Raw genomic sequence first — 24,267 nt, 5'->3', positions numbered from 1 at the left:
AGTTACAAGGATGATTACAACACCAGACAGATTGACATTGCCAGTGCTTGTTTTTAGTACTGGCGCCTATGTCACTTTCTCCAGCAGTTGGTGATTGTAACTCAAAGAGAAGAGTCAGAAAACTCTTCTGACTAGGAGCACGGCGCTCTCTGCTGGCTAATACTGTTAACTACATTAGCACGGCTTAATTCTGATCAAAAGTTCTCAGGCCCGTAGACATGACTAGTCCCTTTTCCATCTTCATGTTTTCTCAGAGCTGCGTCGCCCTGTAATGACGTCACACCTGTCTTTGCAAGGATGCTTTTGCAGACTGGGTTGTAGTTCGATAGTTCTGTTACGAGCCCGGGTTGAAATTTCATACAGTGGCGGCATGGGAGCCACCAGGGACGAAGAGCATGAACATGATTGCCGTGACGAGGAGGCAGGTGCTGAAGAGAACGGACAGGGGCAGCCTGCGGTGAGTGAACAGCAGCCGGTGGAGAGCTAGTGTGTGAATGGAGAAGATAAAAGTGAGGACAGAGTGAGAGACAGTTCAGGTGTGTTGAGAGGTGTGAGGGGGGATGACATAATGGGAGGAAGATGGAACAGGTAGTGAGAAAGGGACGAGAGGAGAGGGAGCAGTCGATGGTAGTGTTACTTTGTTAAGACAAGAATGGTGTAATAGAGAGTCCAGGATCGGGATGGGTGAAAAGAGAAGCTTCGCGTGGATGAAAGGATGGGTTGGATGAAAGATGCCAAACAAGTAAAGGATGCAGAACGAGAAAATGATTGAAAAGTCGGCATAAGTGAGGAGGGAGATACTGAAAGAAGAAACCGATGGCAGGGGTTGAGAGGAGAAACTGCTGGCAAGTTTTGAGAGGTAAAAGGTAAGTGAAGGTTTGAGAGGTAGTAGAGAAGTGAGGGGAGATTAAAAGAAGACGAAAACAATTAGGGGAAAGACGAAAAGAGAAATAGCGAAGCAAAGTCTGACAAGTGGGCTGATTGTAGCTTACTGGAAAGCAAGAGAAAATTAAAGGGTTTCGGGAGAGTAAAAAGTAACACAGATGATGCAAATAGAAGAGAGAAGTAAGATGACAAAAAGCAGATCAAGGAGAAAGTAACTTATAAAATGAGAAGGATGCAGTAAAGTTGGGAGACCAACCCTACAGCTTTTGAAGGCGTCATGTGTTTTAACCAGTGCTTTAAGTGGGAAAAAAACTGGGGGTGCTCTAAAAGGGGCGTGGTTAATGTCTTGAAGGGGCGTGGCCTATCCGAGTAGGGGCGTGGTCTAAATCAAAATAACTAGCACTGTGTGCTTAAGAAAATCATGAGTACCGGCACTTCTCCGTGTTCTCCCATTGAGTACCGGGACTTCTCCTTGTGTTAAGAGAGTACCGGTACTCCTAGTGGCATGCTGTGGTCAGTCTCTAGGTTATGGGTGCTTGACAGTTAATGTCGAGTGGATTCCGGCGTTAGGTTGCGGCTGCAGCCCTACACTCCGAGCCGGCATTTGATAAGATAGCGCCTTAGGCGGAGAGAAATTTGGCGCCCTTGCTAATAGAGACTAAAATGCGGCAGCAGGGGGTCCTTTTTGAGTTGAGCTAAGCAGTGACTGCCCCCTGAACCCAAACGCCTCGGGACCTCCCCAGCTCACCTAAATCACCGATAGTTTAGCTGCCTCACGGTGATGTGTATCAGCAGGGGTGAGACGGTGAAAGGAGCGCGAAGAAAGGGACAATGAGGTGTTAAAACAGGCCGGCCCTGCTCACACCCTGACAGCGCAACAGGACAGGAAGACACCTGTGTTTTTCTAAGCTAGAGGTCTCGACATTGGAACTGTCGCGCTGTGAGTTATAGGGAAAGTTTGCAGATCCGTTGTCTGTCAGAGTGCCTTGAAAAAAAAAAAAGTCTGCTTTCACGTAAAACTTCTGCTTCTCATGTTAATGCCCTCGGGCTAAGTTCACGCTATATATAGTTACAACAAACGCTAATTACACCCTGCAGCTATGGGCAGAACTTGGCCAAAGGCACTTTGAACATTGAAGAAGAAAATGTTGATAGTGTACAAGGCTGCCTTGAAGCCACGCACCCAGACACGCACCTCCCAGGCTCACCCCTATCAATTTGGTGAGTACCAGCACTTCTCTTTTTCCATTTAAAGCGCTGCCTAACAGTGCAGCAACAGTGGGCAGAGTCTGAGCACCGGCAGTTTTTTTTTGGCCCTCAAAACGGGTCCGAAAAAAAATAAATAAAGAACGGACTACCTTTAGTAGCCACGAAAATAGAGCCCGATAGAGACCCGTTTCGAGGGCCCCAAAAAAAAACTGCCGGTGCTCAGACCCGGACAGACCCGGCCCACTTAAAGCCCTGGTTTTAACCTACCAGCTGTTCTGGACCGCCTCAGGAGGTTTGACTATCTGGATTATTTTACTACTCGAAGGCTATGCAGAGGCGTTGAAAACTCTAGGGAGTGATTACCAAGCCGTTCTTTTTAAGGCGGCCTTGACTTTATATCTCATTCATTTTAGTGCTTAATCAACGATTCCCAGGATTATTTTATTATATAACAGCTATTGTGGGAGCAGATCTTATCATGGTCAGCAAATGCAAATTTGTTTGGCTGGAGATTTCAATGCTAGGTTACTTAGTTGTACAGTTGGGAAAGAGCCAGTGGCTCTTACAAGAACAGGCTTGAGAGCCAATGAGTTGGAGGTCTTGCTCACCTCCTCCCATATGCATAATGTGGTAGAGGGAGCTGGGCCAGGTATTCAGGGGTTGCCTACTTTTAGGGGAAGGAATAGTTCCTCAGTAATTGACTGTATCTTTATTTCCTGAACTCTAGCAAACTTCCTGCTATTTGACACCATCATTATTAGCAATTTGAACAATCACAATCCGATTAAAATGAAGTGCCTCCTAGAGAATTCCCCCAAGTTGTACCTAGCCTCAGCAATCTATTGCCAACCATGGACAACCTCAGACTGTACTGGTAATTGTGTGACCCGCCCTCCAAATCCCTGGTTAAAGTAGTAGCTGAGAATATGTTATGGGGTGTTTACTGGAGGACACTGAAAAAAAGGGCGACAGTCACCAGTTTCATGGATTTCTGTTATAGGATGAGGCAGTCCCTCACAAAACCTATTAAACCAGTGTATCAGCCCCCACGGTGGTTTGATCTGCTCTTTGGCCAATTGCCTTCTGCATAGAGCTCTTAATAAGCACCCTTGTGATGGCGCACATGTGACCACCCTGCAAAAGCATTATAAACTAGTCACAAGTAAGAGATGGAAGGTAGTCATTACCCAGCAGTGGATCACACTAGCAGACACTGCCAAGACTAAAGATAGTATGACCTATTGTGGAGGTGTATCAAACATGAGATCTCTAGATCAGGTTGGCACATCCCTCAGTTGCCATATAAAAAGTGAGGAATGGGTGGCATATTTTGATAATATCTATGCAGAGAGCGACTCTAATTGTGGCCAGTTAGCCCAAAAGTATCCACCCCCATTTTTATCTGTCTCCTTGCAGGAAGTTATGGTTGCTATTCAGGAGAGTGTGGGGGTCAAAGCACTAGTGCCGTATGGTGTTCTCATTGACATAATTACATGTATTATGAACCTTTGGACCCCACTGATGATTAACATCTACAATAGCTTGAGTCACAATTACAACCATCCAGGTCACCTCAGTCATCGTCCTAGTTTTCAAGAAAAGGAGCCTTTCTGAACCTAAATGCTACCACCCTAACTCATTGATTGACATCCCCGCCAAACTTCTGGGCAGTGTCCTGTACAATAGAATATTGAAGTGGTTTAACAACAACATTTTGGCTTCTGCCAGTTTGGCTTCTGTAATGGCATATGCATGGTTGAACAATGTCTCAAAATACACCTAATTATTGGGAAATATACTGTGGCAAAATAGTCTACATTACACCGTACTTTATGGACTTGTTGATGACCTTCGACTGTGTCTACCGGTAAAAGCTGTGGCAACTCCGCATCGAGTTTGGAATGGATTCAACACATTCATTAATATCTTTACACAGAGGTACAAAAGTCTGAGGTAGGTTTGATAACAATGGGGAATGAATTTAGCACAGGAAGGAGGAGAGGGTCCGCCTAGGGTGCGTGCTTACTCCGCTGCTATTCATTTTGCGCATAAATAACCTTAGCGCAGAGCTCACTAAGTGTGCCTTGAAGTACCAATAATAAATGGCGTCCCCCTTCCCGCGTTACTCTATGCAGATCATTCTGTGTTAATTCATCGCACTTCCAGAGCCCTATGTCTAGTCCATTCATTTGTGCATATTATGCTGAACATGACTTGTTGGCTAATGTTGCCAAGTCTTTTATAATGTCTCGTGGCCCGAAGCGCAGGCGATTTTCATCTATCACAGTAGGTTTGAATACCTTGTTAAGTACTAGCACTTTCTCTTACTTGGGGGTCACCTTTAGTTCCACTGGCTCAAGATCTCCCCATATTCCACAGAGCAGGGCTAAGCTATCGAGAGCAGTAGGCTCACTCCTCAGTTAACCATCTCCACCAGGGAGTAGGGCGCTCACATCCCTGCAACAAATATTTTCTGCCCTGTGTGTACCTATTGCAATTTACGGGGCAGAAATCTGGGTAATTAATGTCCCAAAGACACTTCAGAGGAAAGAAAAACGATTTTGCAGGAGAATTTTGACAGTCCCTGCATCAACTTCCCATTTTATTTGTCACAAGGAGTTGGGCCTAACTTATTTAAGTGAACGAATTCGCACCCGCCCACCCCTTCCTGTGGCTATTCATTTTGAGCATGGAAAAAGCCTAATTTACAAGGAATATAATCTCTGATTGCGTGGTCTGTGACAAAGGCCCTTCCATCCCATGGTTGGCGTACATGAAAAAATCTTTGGAAAGGATTGGTTTAACCAACATCTTCTCTGATATAACGCCACACCCTGCTCTAGGCTGGAAGCAAGTGCAAGCCTTATTGCTAGAACAGTTTCAAGTTAAGTGCAGAAGTCCTGAAACTTAATGTTATGAGTTATCTGCACTTCAATTCTGGATTCATTCACTCCAGTTACTTGTCAGTGGGAGCACTCCCTATTATTTCGTTTTAGAGCTATTACAAAGAAATGCCCCTATGTTTTCGGCTTGAGTACCAACATAAGCTTGACTCCAGAGTATGCCCATGTAAAAATGTCTCTAAACAATCAATGCTCCATTTTATCTTTTTCTGTGATTATTATACATTTTATACCAAAAAGGTTTTAGTACCTATTATGAGGCTTATACATTTTCGAAATTGCTTCCAGCCCTTCTGCTTTTTACAAGAATTTTAGGATGATGAAATTTGCCATTATGTAAATTTGTTTCTTCGAGCAGCAGTACATTCTAGGAGGACTGTGCACTTTGATTAGTCAAGCATGATTGACTTTTTAACCATTTGTTTTTATTGGATGATTTTATGTATTTTACCTGTGTTTTCATCGATATGGTGGGTCATTTGACTGGTTTTATTCTTGTGTGCATTTGTATACTTTTATGGCTGTTTTTCAGATGAATAAAGTTGATTCTGATCCTGAAGTGAGAAGATGAGTGGAAAAGATATGAAAAGAGACAAGTGAATGAAGGGAAGTTGGTAAAGCCAGGCAAGAAAGGGATAGGAGCTGGGAGGACGATTGGGAGAAAATATGTGCAAGGAGATGTGGGGATGAGATGAAAGGAAAGCAGTAATATGGGGAAATAAAGGGTGGGTAATGGTAAAAGGCAGGGAGGGTGTCAAGTTTTAAAGATGAATGTGACTTTGTGTTGAGAGAGGATGAAAGGGGGAGTCATCCAAGAGGAAATTTAAAGGTGGGAGGCAGAAGACCTGAATAAGAGTGCAGAAAAAGAGAGATGAGATGTGTTAGAAAAGGGGATTGGTGGCACAGAATTAATAATTACAGGAAGGAAGGTGAATTTCCAATGGGAAAGAAGAGTAGATTGGGAAAGTGCGTGAAAGGTGAGTGGATATCATCCAAGGAAAGCGTGAAAAGTGATCTTCAATTTTGATAGCTTCCAGCATAGAACTCCCCCTAATGTTATTTTTGCCTATAATTCCAGTCATGATGTTAATGTTGGGCAATTTAGTAGACTGCAATCTATAAGCCTCTTGATAACACTTGTTGTCAATTATATATTGTTTCATGATTCACTACACCCTAAAGATCTGAAGATAAAATAGTTTTTTGTGTAGAATCTTGATACATGGCTAATGATCACAGTTCTTTCAACTTCATTTTAGAGGCCAAACCACCGAGTGAGTTTGCTTGCAATTGCTGTCCTTCCCCAAGGCTATTTAGCTATTAAGGCCCCCTTGTTCTTGGCAGGGTCAGTTACCTTTATTTATGCTCAGTGACATTGGCATAATGCAGCTCTACTATAGAGAGTGCTTCCTCATGAAAGTGAGAATATCCTGAAGACCGAAGTCTGACCAGCGGAGTCCTTTCAATCTGTACTTTACTGCCATACGTCGGTTCACTGGAATTATGCTGCAGGGGAGGACTAAATTATTTGACAATTTACCAAAATTGTGCGGCTAGAGAAGGCAAATTATGCAGTGTAATGCGAAACATTTGATCAAAGAATTATCTCATTATGTTATCATTTTTACATGTTAACACTGTGGGCAAGGTTTTATCCTTTTAGTACCAATCTGACACCCAAATATAGCAATAAGCAACACAAAGATGACCAGTCAACCTTTGTGAAGGGCCTTCACCTGCGCATCAACCCATGCTGCTGCCTTTTTAATACCTTGATCTAGAATTTTGTTGTTGTTAACCCCTTCAGTGCCCGCCCCTTTCCCCGCCCAGTGCCGGCCGTTGCATTAGCGGGCGGGGTCTATGACGAGCTGGACTCGTCATGGGCACAGCGCCACCGCGGCCCATGACGAGTCCAGCTCGTCATGGGCACTGAAGGGGTTCAAATCTGCAGGTTATGCTGCACATTTTGGATTATGTGGCAATGTGATATATTCATAATTATGCAAAAACACTACAGTTGCACAGTTGCTTAATTCCAGCAGCGGTCATACCTAATGTCATTTCTGTCTACATTGCTCGTTTCTGTGTTCCTAGTGTTTGTGTCTTGTGTGTTCTTTGTCTTGATTTTCCGGTGTCTGTGTCTGCATCTCTTAAACCAGGTCTGTATGTCTTACGATCTCAGAATCTACCTGTCTGACCCAGAGTATGTTTAAGTCTCTGCAGCTTAGTTCCATTATTCTTGTCCTGTTCTTATTAGCCTCCTGTGTCTTTTTGTTTCTTTATGCAAGCTCACAGTTCTGTGTTTCTCTGTTCTCTTCTCTCTGTCTCACCATACATTGGTCAACACCTTACCAGGTGGTTATCCATTGCTGTCGAAGCTCATGCCTTGCTATTTGCCAAATTGTATGCTTCCAAGAGACTGGCAGTCCATTTATGCTTGATAAAACAATAAACTTATTTTCCATTGAGTTTGTCTGGTCTCAGGATGTGTGCCTATGAAGTTCTTCACTTTACATTGTTACCTTCTACCTGGGTGTGCTTTGCAAATATTACTTTACTTACCGAGTGCAAGAAGTAGCTATGTTTTTCCATTTAACAAGGTTAAACTAGCCACCACTCTATTAGCTTCTGCTTGCAAGGTAACTACTGACAGCGGTGACCAGATTTATACAGTTCAGTTCATACATTTTGTAGAAACCTTAGCAAAATCAAACGAGCAGTACCCATCTTGGCCCTTTTTACGTTAGATTTTCACTAGAGCTGTTATTCAATTGATTAATTAATTTCAACAGCAACTATTACTGTGTAACGTACTTAACAAATCAGTCGCCAATTGGCACTTTGAAAGACTTTTACGCCTCTTAAAAATATGCCTTTTGATTAGCCATATAATATGCGGTACTGCAGTTTGATTTAAAAAAAAAGTGTATAAGTTTTGATAACGCTTTGCTATGTATGTAATGGTTCTAATTAACTGAAATAAGAGGGTTGATTAATAAAACTGAAGCTATTCTAGGGATATAATCTCTTGGTTTGATTTACCAGTGATGTTGGATTCTCTGTTTTTAAGATGATGCAAATTGCAGCAACGCTGATTAATGTTTTTCTTGATTGAAATGCACATGTGCACCCATTACACCTACGTACTCCCTCGGGGTTCAAACGTCATCCCTCTTCTGTCCTTTCCCAGCCTACTGCTATTACAACCACTCAGAACACTTTACACTGTCACCATATTGCATAACCAAGATAACCAGCACATATACCTTATTTTCACCCTCACACTCTTTCTCCGACTCTGCCCCTTCGCCGCTCTTTGTTAGTCACAAAAACGTCTGCCAATTAATTTAAGGAATGCCTTCAAGCAAAATGGGCTAGTTGTTGTGTGCTTTAAACCCCCACCCACCCCTATCCAAATGGCTGGCTATAAAAAACTTTTTGTTGATCTCTAGCATCCACTCTGTTTTAGTGGTTGGAAATTCATCAAACCAGCAATCAGTAGTTGGTTATCTATTGTATTTTGGTACTCTTTTTATATAAGGTGTATGTAAAGCACAAGCATGACCAGAATTGACAATTGCAGCTCTATAGAGCACAGAGAACATATTCAAACCCATAAGAGTTGCAGCTAAGTTGGATGCTCATAAAATATTAAATGCTTTTCCGTTCTTGGAGAGTACACATGTGGAGAGAATGTTATCAGCACGGGTCTTTCTTAGATGTATGGAATCATCGTGCCTGGACACAAATAAGCAACCCATAAAAAATAAAATGTCACCACCCCTTGGGATCCTATATGTAAGCCCAACTGGGAAAACTATTCAAGATATAGGCAAAGCACGAAAGTTGTTGAAATTATTGCTAAAATTGTATTAGGTAGGCGATTGCAGTTCAAAGCCAAACCTTTATGAGGTTTGCCATATATATAGGATTCATTGTTCATTGGGTTGGGGTGATTTGTTTAGGTATCCCAGTAATCTTTGTGGGCAGTTTTCCTTTATGACTAGAACACACTGTTTATGGTTGTTCCCTCGTATGTGACAGCTGTATGACTTACACCCCAAGTGTGCTTTTGAAAATCGGAATATTAATCCTTATGTATGTGGCTTTGTTATTAAACTTTTTAAGAACAATGTTTTCTGTTGTTTTTTTTTTGTTTTGTTTTTTAAATAACAGAATCCGTGGAACATCATGATCAAACACAGACAAGTTCATAAAAGGGGCAGACGTTCCCAGATGGCAGTGAGGTAAGACATGGAAGGCACATCATAGAACTCTAGGTTTCCAGTTGAGAGAAAATGTAAGCATGAATCACATTAAGCATTCAGATTATTTTAACAGTAGCCACCTTTAGAGAAAACGGCTTCCCTTATTTATTGTATTTATGGCAGAGTTAGGGTCTACCTTAACCCGGATTAGGCATTTCTTTTGGTTCCATATTTAGTTTAATTTTTGATGAGGTAATCTAGGCTGTTTGATTTCTACCAAAACTGGCCTCCTTCTTCTACCCATGTGCGAGCATCCTAAAAACAAGTATTGACAAAGCCAATATATCTGACGTTTTAAGGGGATATTTGTTGATATTTGGGCAACAATGTTTGTTGCCCTGGGCAGTTATAGAAAGTAAATGAAGCATGAATAAATGAATCAAATCTGTAAAGCACAAAACAGTTGCTCCAAAAAGGAGCGTCCCGGCGCTAGGTGAAAAGTAAGAATCCGTAACAGATTAGATTTAAGCAGGCCCAACCATCAATTAGGTCTCTGTAAACAGGTGGGTCTTTAAAAGGCTCTTAAATTAATTCTCTGAAGTAGCTCCTCTAATGTGATACAGTAAGAAGTTCCAGAGCTTTGGGGCCAGGAAAGAGAAGGAGCGCCCACCTGCTCTGGCCTTTTTGATCTTGGGGATGCAGAGTAGGTGGTGACTGGCTGAGCGTAAAGCTATGTGACAAAGATATCTTTTGATTTTATCGCTGATGTACACATGACCTTTCAGTTGAGTGGCACAAAACGTTAATGTCCAGGCTTTGAATTCTATTCCTTCTTCGACGGGGAGCCACTGGAGTCTTTTTAAGCAGTTCTAAATTGCTTTCCTTTGGGGAATTTTTAGCACAAGCCTTGCTGCCGTACTCTGGACTCATTGGCGTCTGCTTAGCAATACATAAGAAGAACCTAGGAGCAACACATTGGCGTAATCAAATCTCTCTGGTATTAATGCATGAACGATGATCTTTCTAGTGTGCTCGGGCAAGAATTTGAGTCTTCCTTAAGGTTTTTAGGAGGGGAAAAACAGACTCCTGTAGTAGCATTAACAAAAGGCTTGAAAGTGAGGGCATAGTCAAGCTTGAACCCCAAGTTTTTTGCAGTAATGGATGGAGCCAGAGGAGTCCCATTTCAGAAGGCCAGAGGTGGGTCAGATCTGGTATGTAAGGGGATGTGAAAATAATAATTTCGAATTTCTCGCAATTTAGGCAGAGGCGGCGTTCATGCACTTAGCTAACAACTGCCGTTCCGTAGCCCGTCTGAGACCGAGGAATCAAGGTGTTTGAAAGCACACATTAAATGGGTATCATCGGCGTAAGAAACCACGTTAAAAATCCACTCTAAAACAATAGCAGCAAGAGGAGCTAAATAGATGTTAAAAAGGCAATGGCTTAAAGTGGAGTCCTGTGTAACACCACAGACGACCTCATGAAAGACTGATGTAAAAGGGGCAGAAAGACTGCTTGCTTGCGGTGGAAGAGGAAGGATTTAATCCATTTCCACAAGGTGCCAGCAATTCCTGCTTTTACCAGTCTTGGCTAGAGAATGGAATGTGACACTGTGTCGAAAGCCGCTGATAAGTCTTGCAAAACTACGATGGTGTTAGCACCACATCTAGGCAGATTTTGATAAACTCAATCACCGCTAGAAGTGCTGTCCCTGTGCTAAATCTGGATCTGAACTCTGATTGTTAAGGATGTAGCACATTATTCAACTCGATAAATTTTGTTATCTGATGATTAATTGCAGATTACAGCATCTTCCCATAAGCAGGAAGCAGTGAGATTGATATGTAGCTAGTAGGGCAATAGGGGTCCAAATAAATGTTTATTTTTTTTTATATAAATAAAATAGTGGCGCGTCCTTCCAACGCACTCAGCCAGATTCGAAGGAGAGGTTGAAGAGAGCAATAATCTGTGAATTCAATTACTGAAATGCCCTTTGTAAAATATGGGAAGGGCGCAGGTCAGGAGGTGAGCCAGAATGAGCTTTTAGGATCAGTCTCTCTGAGTCCTCTAAGGAGAGTTTTTCAAAAGAGGAAACTGGGCTTTAAGGTGTGTGGGAGGTTGGTCTAGGGGTAACCAGCCTGGTATCAGTGGTGTTGGAAATGTTCGAATAGATATTAAACACCTCATCATGAAAAGAACCTGATAAGTTGTCGACAAATTCTTGGCAGGCAGGAACAGGTTGATTTTAAAGCAAAGGTTTTGTTAAGGCCCTGACAATTAAAAAAAAATGTGCAAGGGGTGTTTTTTGCTTCATTGATTTGTTTGGTAAAAAGTGAAGCTTTGACTTTTTTCTTATATTTTTTCTAAACTGTTTATGGGTGTTTTATACCTAAGTTTGTCATCACCCAAGAAGTTGCATTGCCATTTCCTCCCAAGGGCTTTACACCTTTGTTTTTTACCTTTAAGGGAGGCAGAAGACCAGGGCACAGAGGAATCACTCCTTCTATTTTTGCTCATTCTCATAGCTAATAGGTCAAGAGTAGCCTTGAGATTCAAGATGAAGGACAATACTGCCAGCTCCATGTCCCTGGGATGGTTAACCACTATGTGAAAGCATGCCGTGTCTAAGTCGGCATCCTCAATAGAGGTCCATGGACGATAGAATGATGGCTTCAATGATTTAAGGGCCATAGAATTGGGTAGTTACTAGACTGAAGGGGACTAGAAAGTGATCAGTCCAAGCTAGAGTGACCAAAGAGCCAACATCAAGAGAAGGGGTATTTGAGAGGATGACATTGAGTGTATGCCCCCCCCCCACATGCCTCCCTATCCCTTGTGATTGGGACCCTTCACTTTGTGCTCGAGGCTAAGGTCAGACAAGGCTTCCATAAGCTGTTCTGCAGCTTTACATTCATTGTCATCAATGAAAGAGCCTCATTTGGTGCTAAGTCCAGGTCTGACTAGCGCAAAGGACCTTAGACCGTGGGATAATGGCAATTCTTCCCCCACCCCCTTTTCTCTACTCTGTCGAGATTGGAGATAGAGTATTCATTGGGGATAACCAAGGAGAGGTCATGCCTGAACAAGGAGTATGCCAAGTTTCTGAAAGAAAGCCAAAGTCCCAATAATAATCCATCAAAATGCTCCAAATCTCGATCTTATGTTTAGGGAGGGATCTGACGTTGACGAAGCACACTTTTGAGCTCCCTGGGGCTAAGATTTAGTGAAAGCTTAGAGTGTGGGTCTGCGCTACTCTTGGGACTAGGGGAGGGGTCGAAAGAAAAGGAAAGGCCACAGGAGGAGTAGAAATTAGGGCTGCTCGATTCGAGGGTCCAGGTGGTGAAAAGTAAACATCTGAGTGGTCACAAGCCTAGGAGGGCTTCTTTGTTGTAAGGAATCCGTCTTACCAGAATGAGGAGGTGAACTGGCAGCATGGCTGCCGCTGGACATGGCCTGGGCACAGACGGGCGTACAAGGGGATGCCTTTGACAAATCGACTATTGAAGTAACACCTTGGGCTAGGATTATGTGGTAGGACCCTTTTTCAGAGCACACTGCATTAGCAACCATTTGACTTAATGATACAGCTAAGCTAATGCTAAGTGTAATTTTAAATTTGTGTGTGATCTTAACATCATAGAGACTGTTATCAGGCAAAAAATATTAAATTGCATTTTTCCTAGGTCTACATTAACTCAACAAGTGCCCTCAAGAGTCGTAAACATTGAATATAAAGAACATTAGTGAGAGATGGCTGTACATTGAGGAGAAACGAGGGACATAATGGTGTTCTTGTCAAATAATTTCATTTCCTTCTCAAATGTTTAAAGAGTTAGAAGTGTAATTGACTCAGGTTGATGTTTTATTTGCAGGTAATGCAATCCCACATTTGGCTTTTAACTTGCTATTGTTAAAGAGAAATGAAGTAAGTTGGATAAGCAGAAGATATGAGAACTTGATATCGTTCTTGAGATAATGTGTCTATTGCAACCACTCTCATTGCGCTTTGCTTCCTGTTTGCAATTAAAAGCAATTCTAGATTTGTGTGATAGGTCAGTGCTGCATTCATGTCTTATGATGCATTAGCAAAGCTAAGAGGTCTGGTTTTAATGTGGTAACACATACAGCAGACTGGACAGAGCGGGGTATAGTACAGCAGTCTCTTGTGCAGTTTAAAGCAAGCACTCAAGTGGAAGCAGAAGGATACACTCAAACATCCAATAGCAGATGAATACTCCTCTGGGCTGAGCCAAGAAGTGATTAACAAAATCTCAAGCCAATGGATGAAATGAGCTTGTAAAAAAACAAAAAACACTAATTGAAATGGACAGACTCAAATCCCACTCTGTCGATCATAAGCAATATGCCTGACCGCTACACTGTAAAAATCCAGGCCTAACAAGCTTTGGCAAAACAAATAGGTCTCACCTTTTAGACCAATTGGCTTTGTCAATACTTTTTAGCCATGTTGCATCGCATCTCAAGATGCTGAGCATCATGGCTAAATAAGGAACAAAAAAAGCCTTTGACGCAATAGAAAGTGTCCATTTGTAGGCACGTGCACCAAGCTTGACTACAATATAACCCAGCTGCTTCATTTATTTCTATTTTCCAGTACTATTTGGATCGGCAAATAAAATGAAAAATAATGCATGAATGTGTTTCTTTGAAGCGCAGTTAGGGGAGCACGGGAGGAGAAAAGTTGGGGAAATTTGGAGGAGAAGCAACGGGAGACAGAAGGAGGGCCCTGGTGGGGGACTAACAATGGGAGAGAGCAGCGTGGAGCGAGGGGGAGAAGCACATGGCCAAGGAATCAAGAAGGGCCGGACACATGAACATGCAACATGGATGGGGTTGGGGAGAAGCACACATATGACAGCAAGTAACACGGAGTGCAGGGTGAGGAAGTACACAAGGGAGGTAGTAGGGAACATACGCACTCTTATGAAGTGCTTACCTGGAAAAAACTAGTTCTTGAAAAAAAAGCATTGGAAGTTAGAAGCCAGCCAATCAAAAGAGATGATAAAGAGGTTCCGTGGATGGAAAAACACACATTAGGCATGCACGGACATGAATAAGAAGCCGGCAAATGAGAGTGACAGGAAAGCCAACCAATGGTAAGCAGTGGGTGGACTCCAAGCCTATCTGTGTGCTTGGTACGAACACATGTCTTTTGTAGACAAAAAGCTATGCTGTCTGATAGACTCAACCTAAAAAGGGGGCATCATCAACCCACAAGGTTGCACATTAATTTCTTTTAGACATTCAAGGAAAGGAAAGTGCTAAAGTCATAGTGGATGAACTGAAATAATGGGTCAAGGAAGCCCAATGTCTGGCTTTTTATTAGGTGGTCTGTAGGAAAGTTGGTGAAGCTCTCAATATTTTAACTTTAAATAGGATTACCAATCGAGCAGCACTACAGCAGGGAAGGGGGCCGTATCACTGCTTCCAGGATTATTCAACTGCTTTTGACCGAGTCAATTGTGCCACTTTATGATGGAAACGGGGGATTCCACTATCTTTGCTTAAAGCAATAAACTACTCTTATTGGACTGTTTCGCATAATCGGTCATGAAGCCCATATACCAGCATATATCCACCAATCACGGACTGAAGCAGAGGTGTGTGCTGGCCCAACTTTTATTTAAATTATATACAGCAAGCATGAGTAAAATGGAGCTAGGAATTGCATTGCTAAATTTGAAGGCAAGCATATATTCCTGATACCATATGCAGACTACGCTTAAATCTTGGATACAACCCTAGTTGGGCTGCAAAGAACATTGGTGGGTAATAGGTGGATGATATTAATGATTAATGAAGCAAATGATCCAGGTCGTCAATATAAACCAAACCAATATAATTTTACATGGTAGGTACACTGGAAAAATTTGCTGGAAACTTGGAGGTTCATAGATTGAATTAGTCAATACATAGAACTATCTGGTAATGCAGCGGAAAATCAAGCCAGATAAAAAAAACCTTCAGAACCGCAGTGAAGATTAAAATGGAATGCTTGCAACACTCATTAACAAAGCTATTTTTAACTTTATAGAGTCCTGCAACCAAGTCGATTTTAATGTTACTAAAAGCAACATTTGTTTTGGCAGTCACTTATGGTGCATTACATTTTAAGAATAAGATTAATACATTGTTGGCTAAAGTACTAGGCCAGTTTCTGTGATTTATGCACACCTCCCAGTGTCCTGCTCATTATGAAAATTAAGATTTGAATTTGGTTTGGGAACAAATGGCCATTATACTAAATGCACCGTTTATGAAGTACTGTTTTAATTTATGTCAAGCCCCTGAAGAATGCCTTTCATCTATTGCTTAAGTAGGAACTGAAAGTCAAACAAAAATGTTTCCATAATAGTGGTCAAATTACCGGAAACAAATAATTGGTTAATTGTGGATCAAAGCTATTTGGAAAGTAAGGATACCTAAGGTCAATTTAAAAGTGTGGTCAAGGGCAATATTGTAATGTAATGTAATGTAATGTAATGTAAGTGCCAATTTGTATCGCGCGGCAATCGCTCCAAGGAGCATCTAGGCGCCCAGAAAGGACCACCAGATGTTAGGTAGTCCCTATGCATACTTGACCGAGAACCCGAATTACACTAGGCTTCTGGCAGTTATATCTTGGAGATTAAAGATCCAGGTTTTTAGATGTTTACGGAAGTCTATTTCTTTATCCAGTAATCTCAACTGGGGGGGAAGAGTATTCCATGCTTTTGCTCCCAGTACCGCCAGGGATTTGCCCCCTCGAGTTTTGAGTCTAAAACTCGGGACGGTAAGCAGGTTGGCCGTTGAAGAACGCAGTGCTCTGGTTGGACAGTATCTGCTGAATTTTTTCCTCAGATAGGACGGGCCTAGGTTGTGAACAGCTCTAAAAGTAATTAACAGTACTTTAAACAAAACCCTTTTTGTAATGGGCAGCCAATGTAATGCCTTGAGGGCTTTGGTTGCAGATGATCTTTTCGGCCATTTTAGAACCAGCCTCGCTGCTGCATGTTGCACCATCTGAAGTTTGTGTGTGACAACTTTATTTGTACCAGCATAGAGGCTGTTGCAGTAATCGATGCGCGATGTTACAAGTGCAACCGTAACTGTTTTCCTTGCTTCAAGGGGCAAAAGATCAAAGAACTTTCTCAGTCCCTTTATTACCCCAAAGCACATGCCTGCCACTCTAGCTGCTTGTTGTCTAAAAGACAGGTCAGAGTCAAAATGCACCCCCAGATTACGGGCCGAGTTGGTTGTATGAGGTGGTATTTCAGCTTTTTCTGGCCACCATAATCGTGGGGTGAACTCATTTTTTGGGCCTATAGGCATGATCTCTGTTTTACCTGTGTTGCATTTCAGGTGATTTAGGCGCATCCATTCAAAGGTGGCCGTTAGGCAACCTTTGAGCTTATCCTCCCAGGCTTGGTTATCCTTATCCATTACCAGGATAAGTTGTGTGTCATCGGCATAGGCTATAGCGTCTATGCCAAATGACGATATTAGTTTTATCAGGGGTGCAGTATAAACATTAAACAGGGTCGGGCTCAGGCTCGAACCCTGCGGAACTCCCGTCAACAGCGCTTTTTCACTGGAGCAGAATTCCCCCAGGGTCACCACTTGCCTCCTGTCACTTAAAAAGTTTCTTATCCACTCAAGCACTGTCCCTGTGACACCAGATGTTATTAACCGGTCTAATAGGATGGCATGTGAGACCGTGTCGAAGGCCGCCGATAGGTCTAATAAAATCAGGACGGCCTTCTTGCCTTGGTCTAGGGCTGAGCGGATAGTTTCTGTAGTGAACAGGAGGGCCGATTCGGTGGAATGTTGGGCCCTGAAACCTGCCTGGTTGGGGTGCCATACATCACTATCTTCCAAGAAACGAGTAAGTTGTTTATTTACAATTGACTCTGTGACTTTGCACAGAGCCGGAAGTAGTGAGATGGGTCGTAGGTTCGACAATGTGGTGGGGTCAGGGAGTTGTTTTTTTTGCAGTGGTTTCACCGCTGCCAGTTTCCACTCTGGGGGGACTTTGGCTGTGGACAGTGAGGTGTTGACAATGGCATTTATTATTGGATTGGCAATGTCCACAATGAGGTGTAAAAGTCTAACTGGGCATGGATCGAAGGGGGATCCGGATTTTGTTGCCAGAATTCCTCTTTTGGTATCCTCCAGGCTAACATTCAATAACGTATCTTCACTGATAACATTTCTACTTGTAACACACTTAAAGGGCACAATTTACTCCGTTCACCTACAACTATTTGGTGTCTAAGTACTACCTGACAAACCCCTTGAAATAATAACTATCCACCAAGTTTGTGTTTTCAACTCCTCCTTCCCATAGCTCACATAAGACAGGAATAGACTAGACAATCTAAATGTATTTATCAGTATTATAAGTTGTCCACTGTCAAAACCTAGTCAATTAACCATCTGTTAAATTTGTGCAAGTGAAAAACCTATATGTAAAAGCGAGCTAGATACAGCTTATTAGCAGACCAGCTGGGCTGGTGGACTTGATTAACAGTGACTTTAGTTTTTGTCACAAGGTCATTCTGACTTATAATGAGAAAAAGCATAATCTGAAGATTTCGTTAGTCCAAAGGCTTTTTGAGACTGTTGCAAAGTAACTGAAATGATGTTATGCATTCAATATTGCAATGATTTGAATATATATGCAATTAATGTTTATCATTAGTTAAAAAAAAAAAGATTAAAATTGTGTTTTTAGAAAAACAGTTGTGACTTTAATGTGAAATAACACGAGGTATGTGAAAACACTGTTCTGCGAAGAACAGACAGACAACTTAAACAACCATGTTTGCATTTTAGTGTCACGTTATATAAAGGTTTGCTTTGTATTCAAATATATTAGCTCAGCCCTCAAGGATGATAAGTAAGCAGTTAAGATGCACAATCCACATAACTTGTATGTGAAGTCTTCTCTCTACGTCCAGAGACATAGAGTTGTAGCTGGGCAAAATCTGCAATGGGTTCCTTCGTTAATGCATGGTTTGCTCCAAGACCAAAGACATTTTATATTGGTAGGACATGTGGGATCTCTTTCATGCATGGTGATGTGTTCTTACTGAGTTTTAACCTGTTTTTTGGATACTCAGTGGTGTATCCTTTGCAACCAGGGCCACCAAGGAACAAGGGCCAATGGAAACTGCACCAGAGGAAAGCGAAAGCATCAAATTATTCTTTTTTGGCACCTCTACACTATTGACTAAATGAAGTAAAAAAACTTCAGTGCTACATAGAATTTACAGACTGTTGAAGACACCATAATCCTTTCCCCTGGACTACAACATTTGTTTTATAATTATAGTGATGAGTGCACAAAATTATAGTAATGTGAAGTGTTGTATCTCAGCATACAAGCTGCTTGGACCTTTTGAGTTTTGTCTCTGTTTCTCATTCCAAGTCCTCTATCACTTCCTAGAGTAATCCTTGACCACTTGTCCTCACTACCCCCAGAGATTCTTGTTTTTAAATCAAGCAACATGGTTATCTGCTTGGGGTGAAATACGCTCTGCTAAAGCAGCACCTTTCGCATATCTGCCTGGTAAACAGACTCACCTCCGGCAGCAGGCTCTCTGGGTCCAGTGGTACCGACGGATAAAGCGGTGCTGCCTTCCTGAGCGGCTGCCAGGTTGAGGTGAGGTCCTGTACCCTACTTTGGCGGGTATCAGCAGGTGTTATGAGAGGCCACTGACAGTGTTCTGGCCCCATATCCTTCTCAGTTTCTTTCACTTCACTTTTTGCAGTAGCTTGTTTTGTAAGGTCCTGACGAAAGCCTGATCCAGTTTGGGTCTTCTAGGGCTGAAACATGTTGACCATCTAAATTTACACCATAGCGGTTTTAAATCCATACCGTAGGTGTATTCACTGCTTTTTTAATCCTGACAGTGGGCATTTCCTGATTAAAGCATATTTTTGATGCCTCCTAGCCAGTTTTAACCATCACTTGTTTTTACATATTCACCAATTTTCCTATATTGTTTGCGCTGCGTCCTCACTCGTACATCTTGGCTCATCATATGTGGATTTAGTCGATCCTCTGACACTTTAAACAAAACATCCCTGAGCTCCTCCCTCACAGTGAGGGGGTTGTAGCCCCCAAAGGAACTAGGATTTTCCTTTGGGAGGAGAGTCCCTATGATGAAGCATGTCACCATTGGTGAGTGAGGGATTACGTCCTAAAAGGGATTTGCCCTTAGACGCACTCTGTCTCCCAATTCTTACCAAATAGGTTGACCATCCCCGCACTGGTTTAGGTTACAACTTGGAGGTGGTGTTGTTTTGTTTCTTTTCGCTTTTCTGCTCTCTCGCTTACTGGTACTTCCGGTAATTGTATAGACCCTAGGATTTTCATTGTTTGGTAAACAGACTACCCATAGACGCAGTAAAAAGGCCTCATTTTGATATTAACAGTTTGTCCTATTCTTGCATTGTAGTGTAGAGATTATTGTGGTCTTTTTGTCTGTCTGTTTTTTCAATATTAAATAATTATTAATTGTAATGTAAACACATTGGTCTTCATTTATGGATTTTTTAATGATCTGTATAATCCTTTAATTGACCAATTCAGCTGCAAGCCATTATTCTCATCCATATTTAATACCTTCTGCCCTACATCCTGGCCTCCTTTTTCTGACCATTTTCTGTACATTAACTGCCAGCTGAATAAATCCATTGTATTGTCATCTTTTTAACTAGTGACATAAATGTTTGTCTCGAAGGACATTTCTATAATCTCCCCTCTTTCTGCCCTATCTCCATTTCTCCACCTGCCTGACGCATTTCTAGACTTTCTTTCTTACCTTGGCCTTGCCTGGTGTTTTTCCTATATTTTACAAAATGGAAGGTATCATGAGAATTACTGTGATAAATGATAAGTCAAGACTTACAGAAACATTTATTTTTCAATTGATCCATTTCACTTCACAGTATAATTCATGTCTGCAAAATATTCATAAGTACACAGATCTATCCACATATAGAGCATCCTGCCAACATATTTTACCAGTAGATCCACCATCAACGCTCGTCCTAGTACACAAAACTGAATGATTCTCATATCCTTCTAAAACATCTTGTGCTTCTATTCCTTTTTCCCTCTTGCATTAACTGCTTCAAGTTTATAATAGAGGCATAGTAAAAATCCATCATTTATCAACATGAGGAGATAAGAATTGATCCACTCATTAGCTATACACAGATGAGCTATTGCATTAGATATATAAATTGGTTGCACTGAGCGTGGTACATTTTCATCTCTATTCTGCATTACACTTTGAGCCAACAATACAATGTATAAATTGCAAACATTAGATAGACTTTTGAGTATATCAAATCAAATATAATTATGTTTCAGACAGTTCAAAAACCTATGCAGATCATACAATTCGGCATTCTGCTTTGTGGCCAATTTGAATACTTTTCCCCTACTTAATTAGTTTGTGTGGTGTATGATACAAGTGATTAAAACCTTGAACTGCGGCAATTTTAAGCTAGTATTTGTAAATGTTATGTGGGCTAATACATGTAGAATCTCCTTTGTGGAGATCATACGCTTAAATTCTCTGACCATTTAGCTGAAATGATCTCATCTTCTTTTACTCTGGTTTCTAATGCGTATGCAATAAAATTCTCTAATAGATATTTTAGCACAGCTGCACATAAACAGTTTGTCATAATTTGCACTCCTAGTTTGTGCCACACTTACCTGCATTTTCCAAATCTGTTAGTACGATCCATTTTGTTTTGAATGTTTGGTAATGGTTGAGAATTCCAAGGTTGAGAGTTCTTGATTGTGAAGTCTGTGGATGTGGTGACATTAAACTGAACCCTTTCTTCCCTCTACAGTAATAGGAGGGCCTTTATTACAGAGTCCAGTTGATTAATCTGTTATAAACGTTTATTTTAGGGGGTGGGAGGGTAGGATTTTCATAAAATAGTCCTTAATCTGCAAGTATTAAAAAAATAACTTTGGCAGGCTGGTACTTATCATTTGAGTTACCATATGTGTGAAATATGCCATTAATGTTTGAATGTCCTACACTCAGAATACCACATTGGGGCTAGTTTTGACTGACTTGATCTCAAAAAATGTCCTGTGACACAGAATTCCCCCATAACAGAGTGTGTGCATTAATTACGATAAAACTTGCACCTTCCTGAATATGCATCCATGTTTTATGTACAGATTTTAAAATCTTAATTCAAACTGATTGAAATACTTGTGGTAAAATATTCCGAGCAAAAATCCACTAGCTTCATCTCCTAATCCCATTTGAGACATCTATTGATTCGTATGATCGAATGTATTATTTATCAAACTTTGAATACGCTGGCACATGGTAGCCAAATAATAAAAGTTCAAATCTGGAAGAGCCCACCCACCTTTGTTCAGGAGAACCTATGTTCATATGTACTTACCTGATCATGAAGATCTTGTTGCCTAATACAATATAAAAATCTGTGTTTTTTATAAATTGGAGTTGGATTTCTTTATTGAATTTGTGTCGTGTGTGTGTGTGTGTGTGTGTGTGTGTGTGTGTGTATATATATATATATAAGAGAGAGAGAGAGAGAGAGAGAGAGAGAGAGAAGAAAGAACACACAACAAATGCTCAACCCTCCCCTTTGATTAGCCTTAGCTACACAACCACAAAATAGAGCACTTGGGATTATTGAAGAAAGCCCTGTAGACCGATATGGGTTGCCTGGACTCTCTACATAGTGTACCTCATTTTAGTACACTATATAGAGAGCCAGCATCCTGTTTCTCTCCCCCTAGACTTGATTGCTCTGTGGTGCACACTGCTAAATCGTACCCTAAATGCGTCAAGAATGTGAGTTGCCTGTATGTAATATGTTTCAAGTAGGCAAACTAAGTTCATCTTAGCCTGACTTTTTTCTTTCTCCATAATTTGTTGCTTTTTAAAATTGTTGAAACCACACACATTCCAACTAGTGATACTTAAGGTCATCATTGCAATATTAGGTTATTATCAGTTCTCTGTCTACCTGGCAGGATGCATCTCATGTCTTGCATAGGGAGACGCCACAAAGAGTCAAAATATGAAGAAGACAAATCTGGTTAATTCCTGTGTAATGCAGATTGAATTGTTGGCCATATTGTTATCCGTGTCCCTCTGCCCTTCCTTTTTAGAGATAATAAACCCAAAGTAGCCCACCCTTACCATTTCCCCATTTTTCCATTCCCTTCACCCATCCCTCACTATCTCATTATTTAACAGCCCTTCCCATCCCCGTTCCCCCAGACAGCAGAGTGTTACCACTTTTTGTGCTGCTGGGAGAGATGGTAGCAGTGCAAGATGAAACCTGGATGACTTACACCACCACCCTAGTCCTAAATAAAAATACCAAAAAGAGAGATTATTACAAACAAAGTATGATTCCTATGTTTATAAGTCATATAGAGTAACTGAAGGGTCACTTAAAATTATGATTAGGTCACATCAACATTAGAAATGGAACAGGTGGAGGAGCAGTTGTTGATCCCCTTGTCCATCATCACTTAGACCAGAAGTCATACCATTACCAACGTTTTTCTTTTCTTTTTTTCAAGACATCTTTAGCTGCACTGACAAAATCACATAAGTAAGTCCAACCAGCGACAGGGGACCGGGTGAGCCTGAGGCCAGGGAAGCGAAACCCCGCTGGGCACCTTCTTCCCACTGCCTTCATCACTAACCATCATTGGCTGCTGGACGGTGGGAAGCACGCCGTGAGCACTACGTCATACTCACACGAGGTCAAGGACCTATGGCCTGCACTTGCGCGGCTGGGCCCCACGCGCTTTGAGAGATCACTTCAACCTGTGCCGGCTTTGCTGCAGCGTTGTCGGCTGTGAGACCTCCCCCGACACGGTCACCGAGTGGAAGATTAACGACCCCGATCATTGGCAAAGTGCGTGACCGGAACACTTTACACCACAGATTCCTTTACAGATGATTAGCTGCATCACTAGCACCCTCTCATCCCTCTCCGGTCCATAGACGGAACCCCACTCCCAGGTGCCTAGGTGTCACTGATGGCCCCCCGAGCAAATATGGGCTGTAGTGACCCTAAGCAGAGAAGACTAACCTTCGACAGACCTGGCGTTCCAGACCGCCTGGGACAGACTCTTGACATAGATGGCGAGGTGGGTTGGGATGCGCAATTCCCTTCGCTTGAGGGAGCGAGGGCCATCATGGCAGAACTAAGTACAGGATTAAGAGCCATTGACGCTAAATTTGATACCTTGGCCACACGACTGGACAGCATGGGAGAGCGGTTGGATGGACATGGCACCCATTTGGACGCGGCTGAGGAACGAATGTCCTCACATGAAGATCAGACCAGGGACATGGTGCGCCGATTGGAAAAGACACAATGGCTACTTAAGGCGGTGCCAGTTAAAAGCAAGGATTTAGAGACCAGATCCCAGAGAAACAATGTGCGGATTCTGGGGCTAGCTGAATCAACAAATCTGGGGCGCCCAGAGCTGACTTGTTTGGGACTCTGCACTTTTCCAAAGCATTTCTTGTTAAGCGGGCACACAGATTCCTGAGCCCTAACCCCCCCCACCCCCCCGAGCCCCTTGACATCCCATCATAGCCCAGCTCTTGAATAATTGGGACTGTGACACTGCCCTCCAACTAGCCTGAGAGAACCCCCTGTTGCACTACCGGGACTCCACACTCCATCTATCCTGATCACATTGCCGCAGTCCAAGAAGCACGGCGAAAATTTAGCGAAGGAAAGGCCCAGCTCTATAACTAGGCCTTAAATACGCCATGCTATACCTGGCAAGACTGCGAGTAAGTGTAGACGATAAACCCTGCTTTTTGACTTACCCCCGGACGGCAAGGCCTTTTCATAGAAGGATCACAACCTTCGATACCCCCGTCCCTCATCTGGGCAGCCGTCGCCGGATAGACAGTGTCCAGTGCAGAACTCTTCCCCTCTGACTAGTGATGATTCTTTCTCACTCCATTCAGTTTAACCTGCTAAGAACATATAAACCGAACTCAGTATTACTATGA

The 24,267-nt window shown here is 42.1% G+C and overlaps 1 protein-coding gene across 1 annotated transcript in view; it reads left to right on the top strand.

Annotated features, from left to right (window-relative positions):
• The first annotated feature begins 248 nt into the window (after positions 1–248).
• The window catches only part of DNTTIP1 (deoxynucleotidyltransferase terminal interacting protein 1), a 79,724-nt gene continuing 55,705 nt past the window's right edge, over positions 249–24,267 (top strand). Inside the window, exons 1-2 of the mRNA XM_085619388.1 lie at positions 249–457; positions 9,174–9,244. Of these exons, the coding sequence (XP_085475514.1) occupies positions 272–457; positions 9,174–9,244 (257 nt within the window). The 5' untranslated portion in view covers positions 249–271. The remainder of the gene's footprint in view (positions 458–9,173; positions 9,245–24,267) is intronic.

Source organism: Triturus cristatus, chromosome 7 (assembly GCF_964204655.1).
Source record: "Triturus cristatus chromosome 7, aTriCri1.1, whole genome shotgun sequence".
Taxonomy (NCBI): Eukaryota; Metazoa; Chordata; class Amphibia; order Caudata; family Salamandridae; genus Triturus; species Triturus cristatus.
The sequence above is the reverse complement of the archived record's forward strand: the minus strand, read 5'-3'. Positions and strand labels throughout refer to the sequence as shown.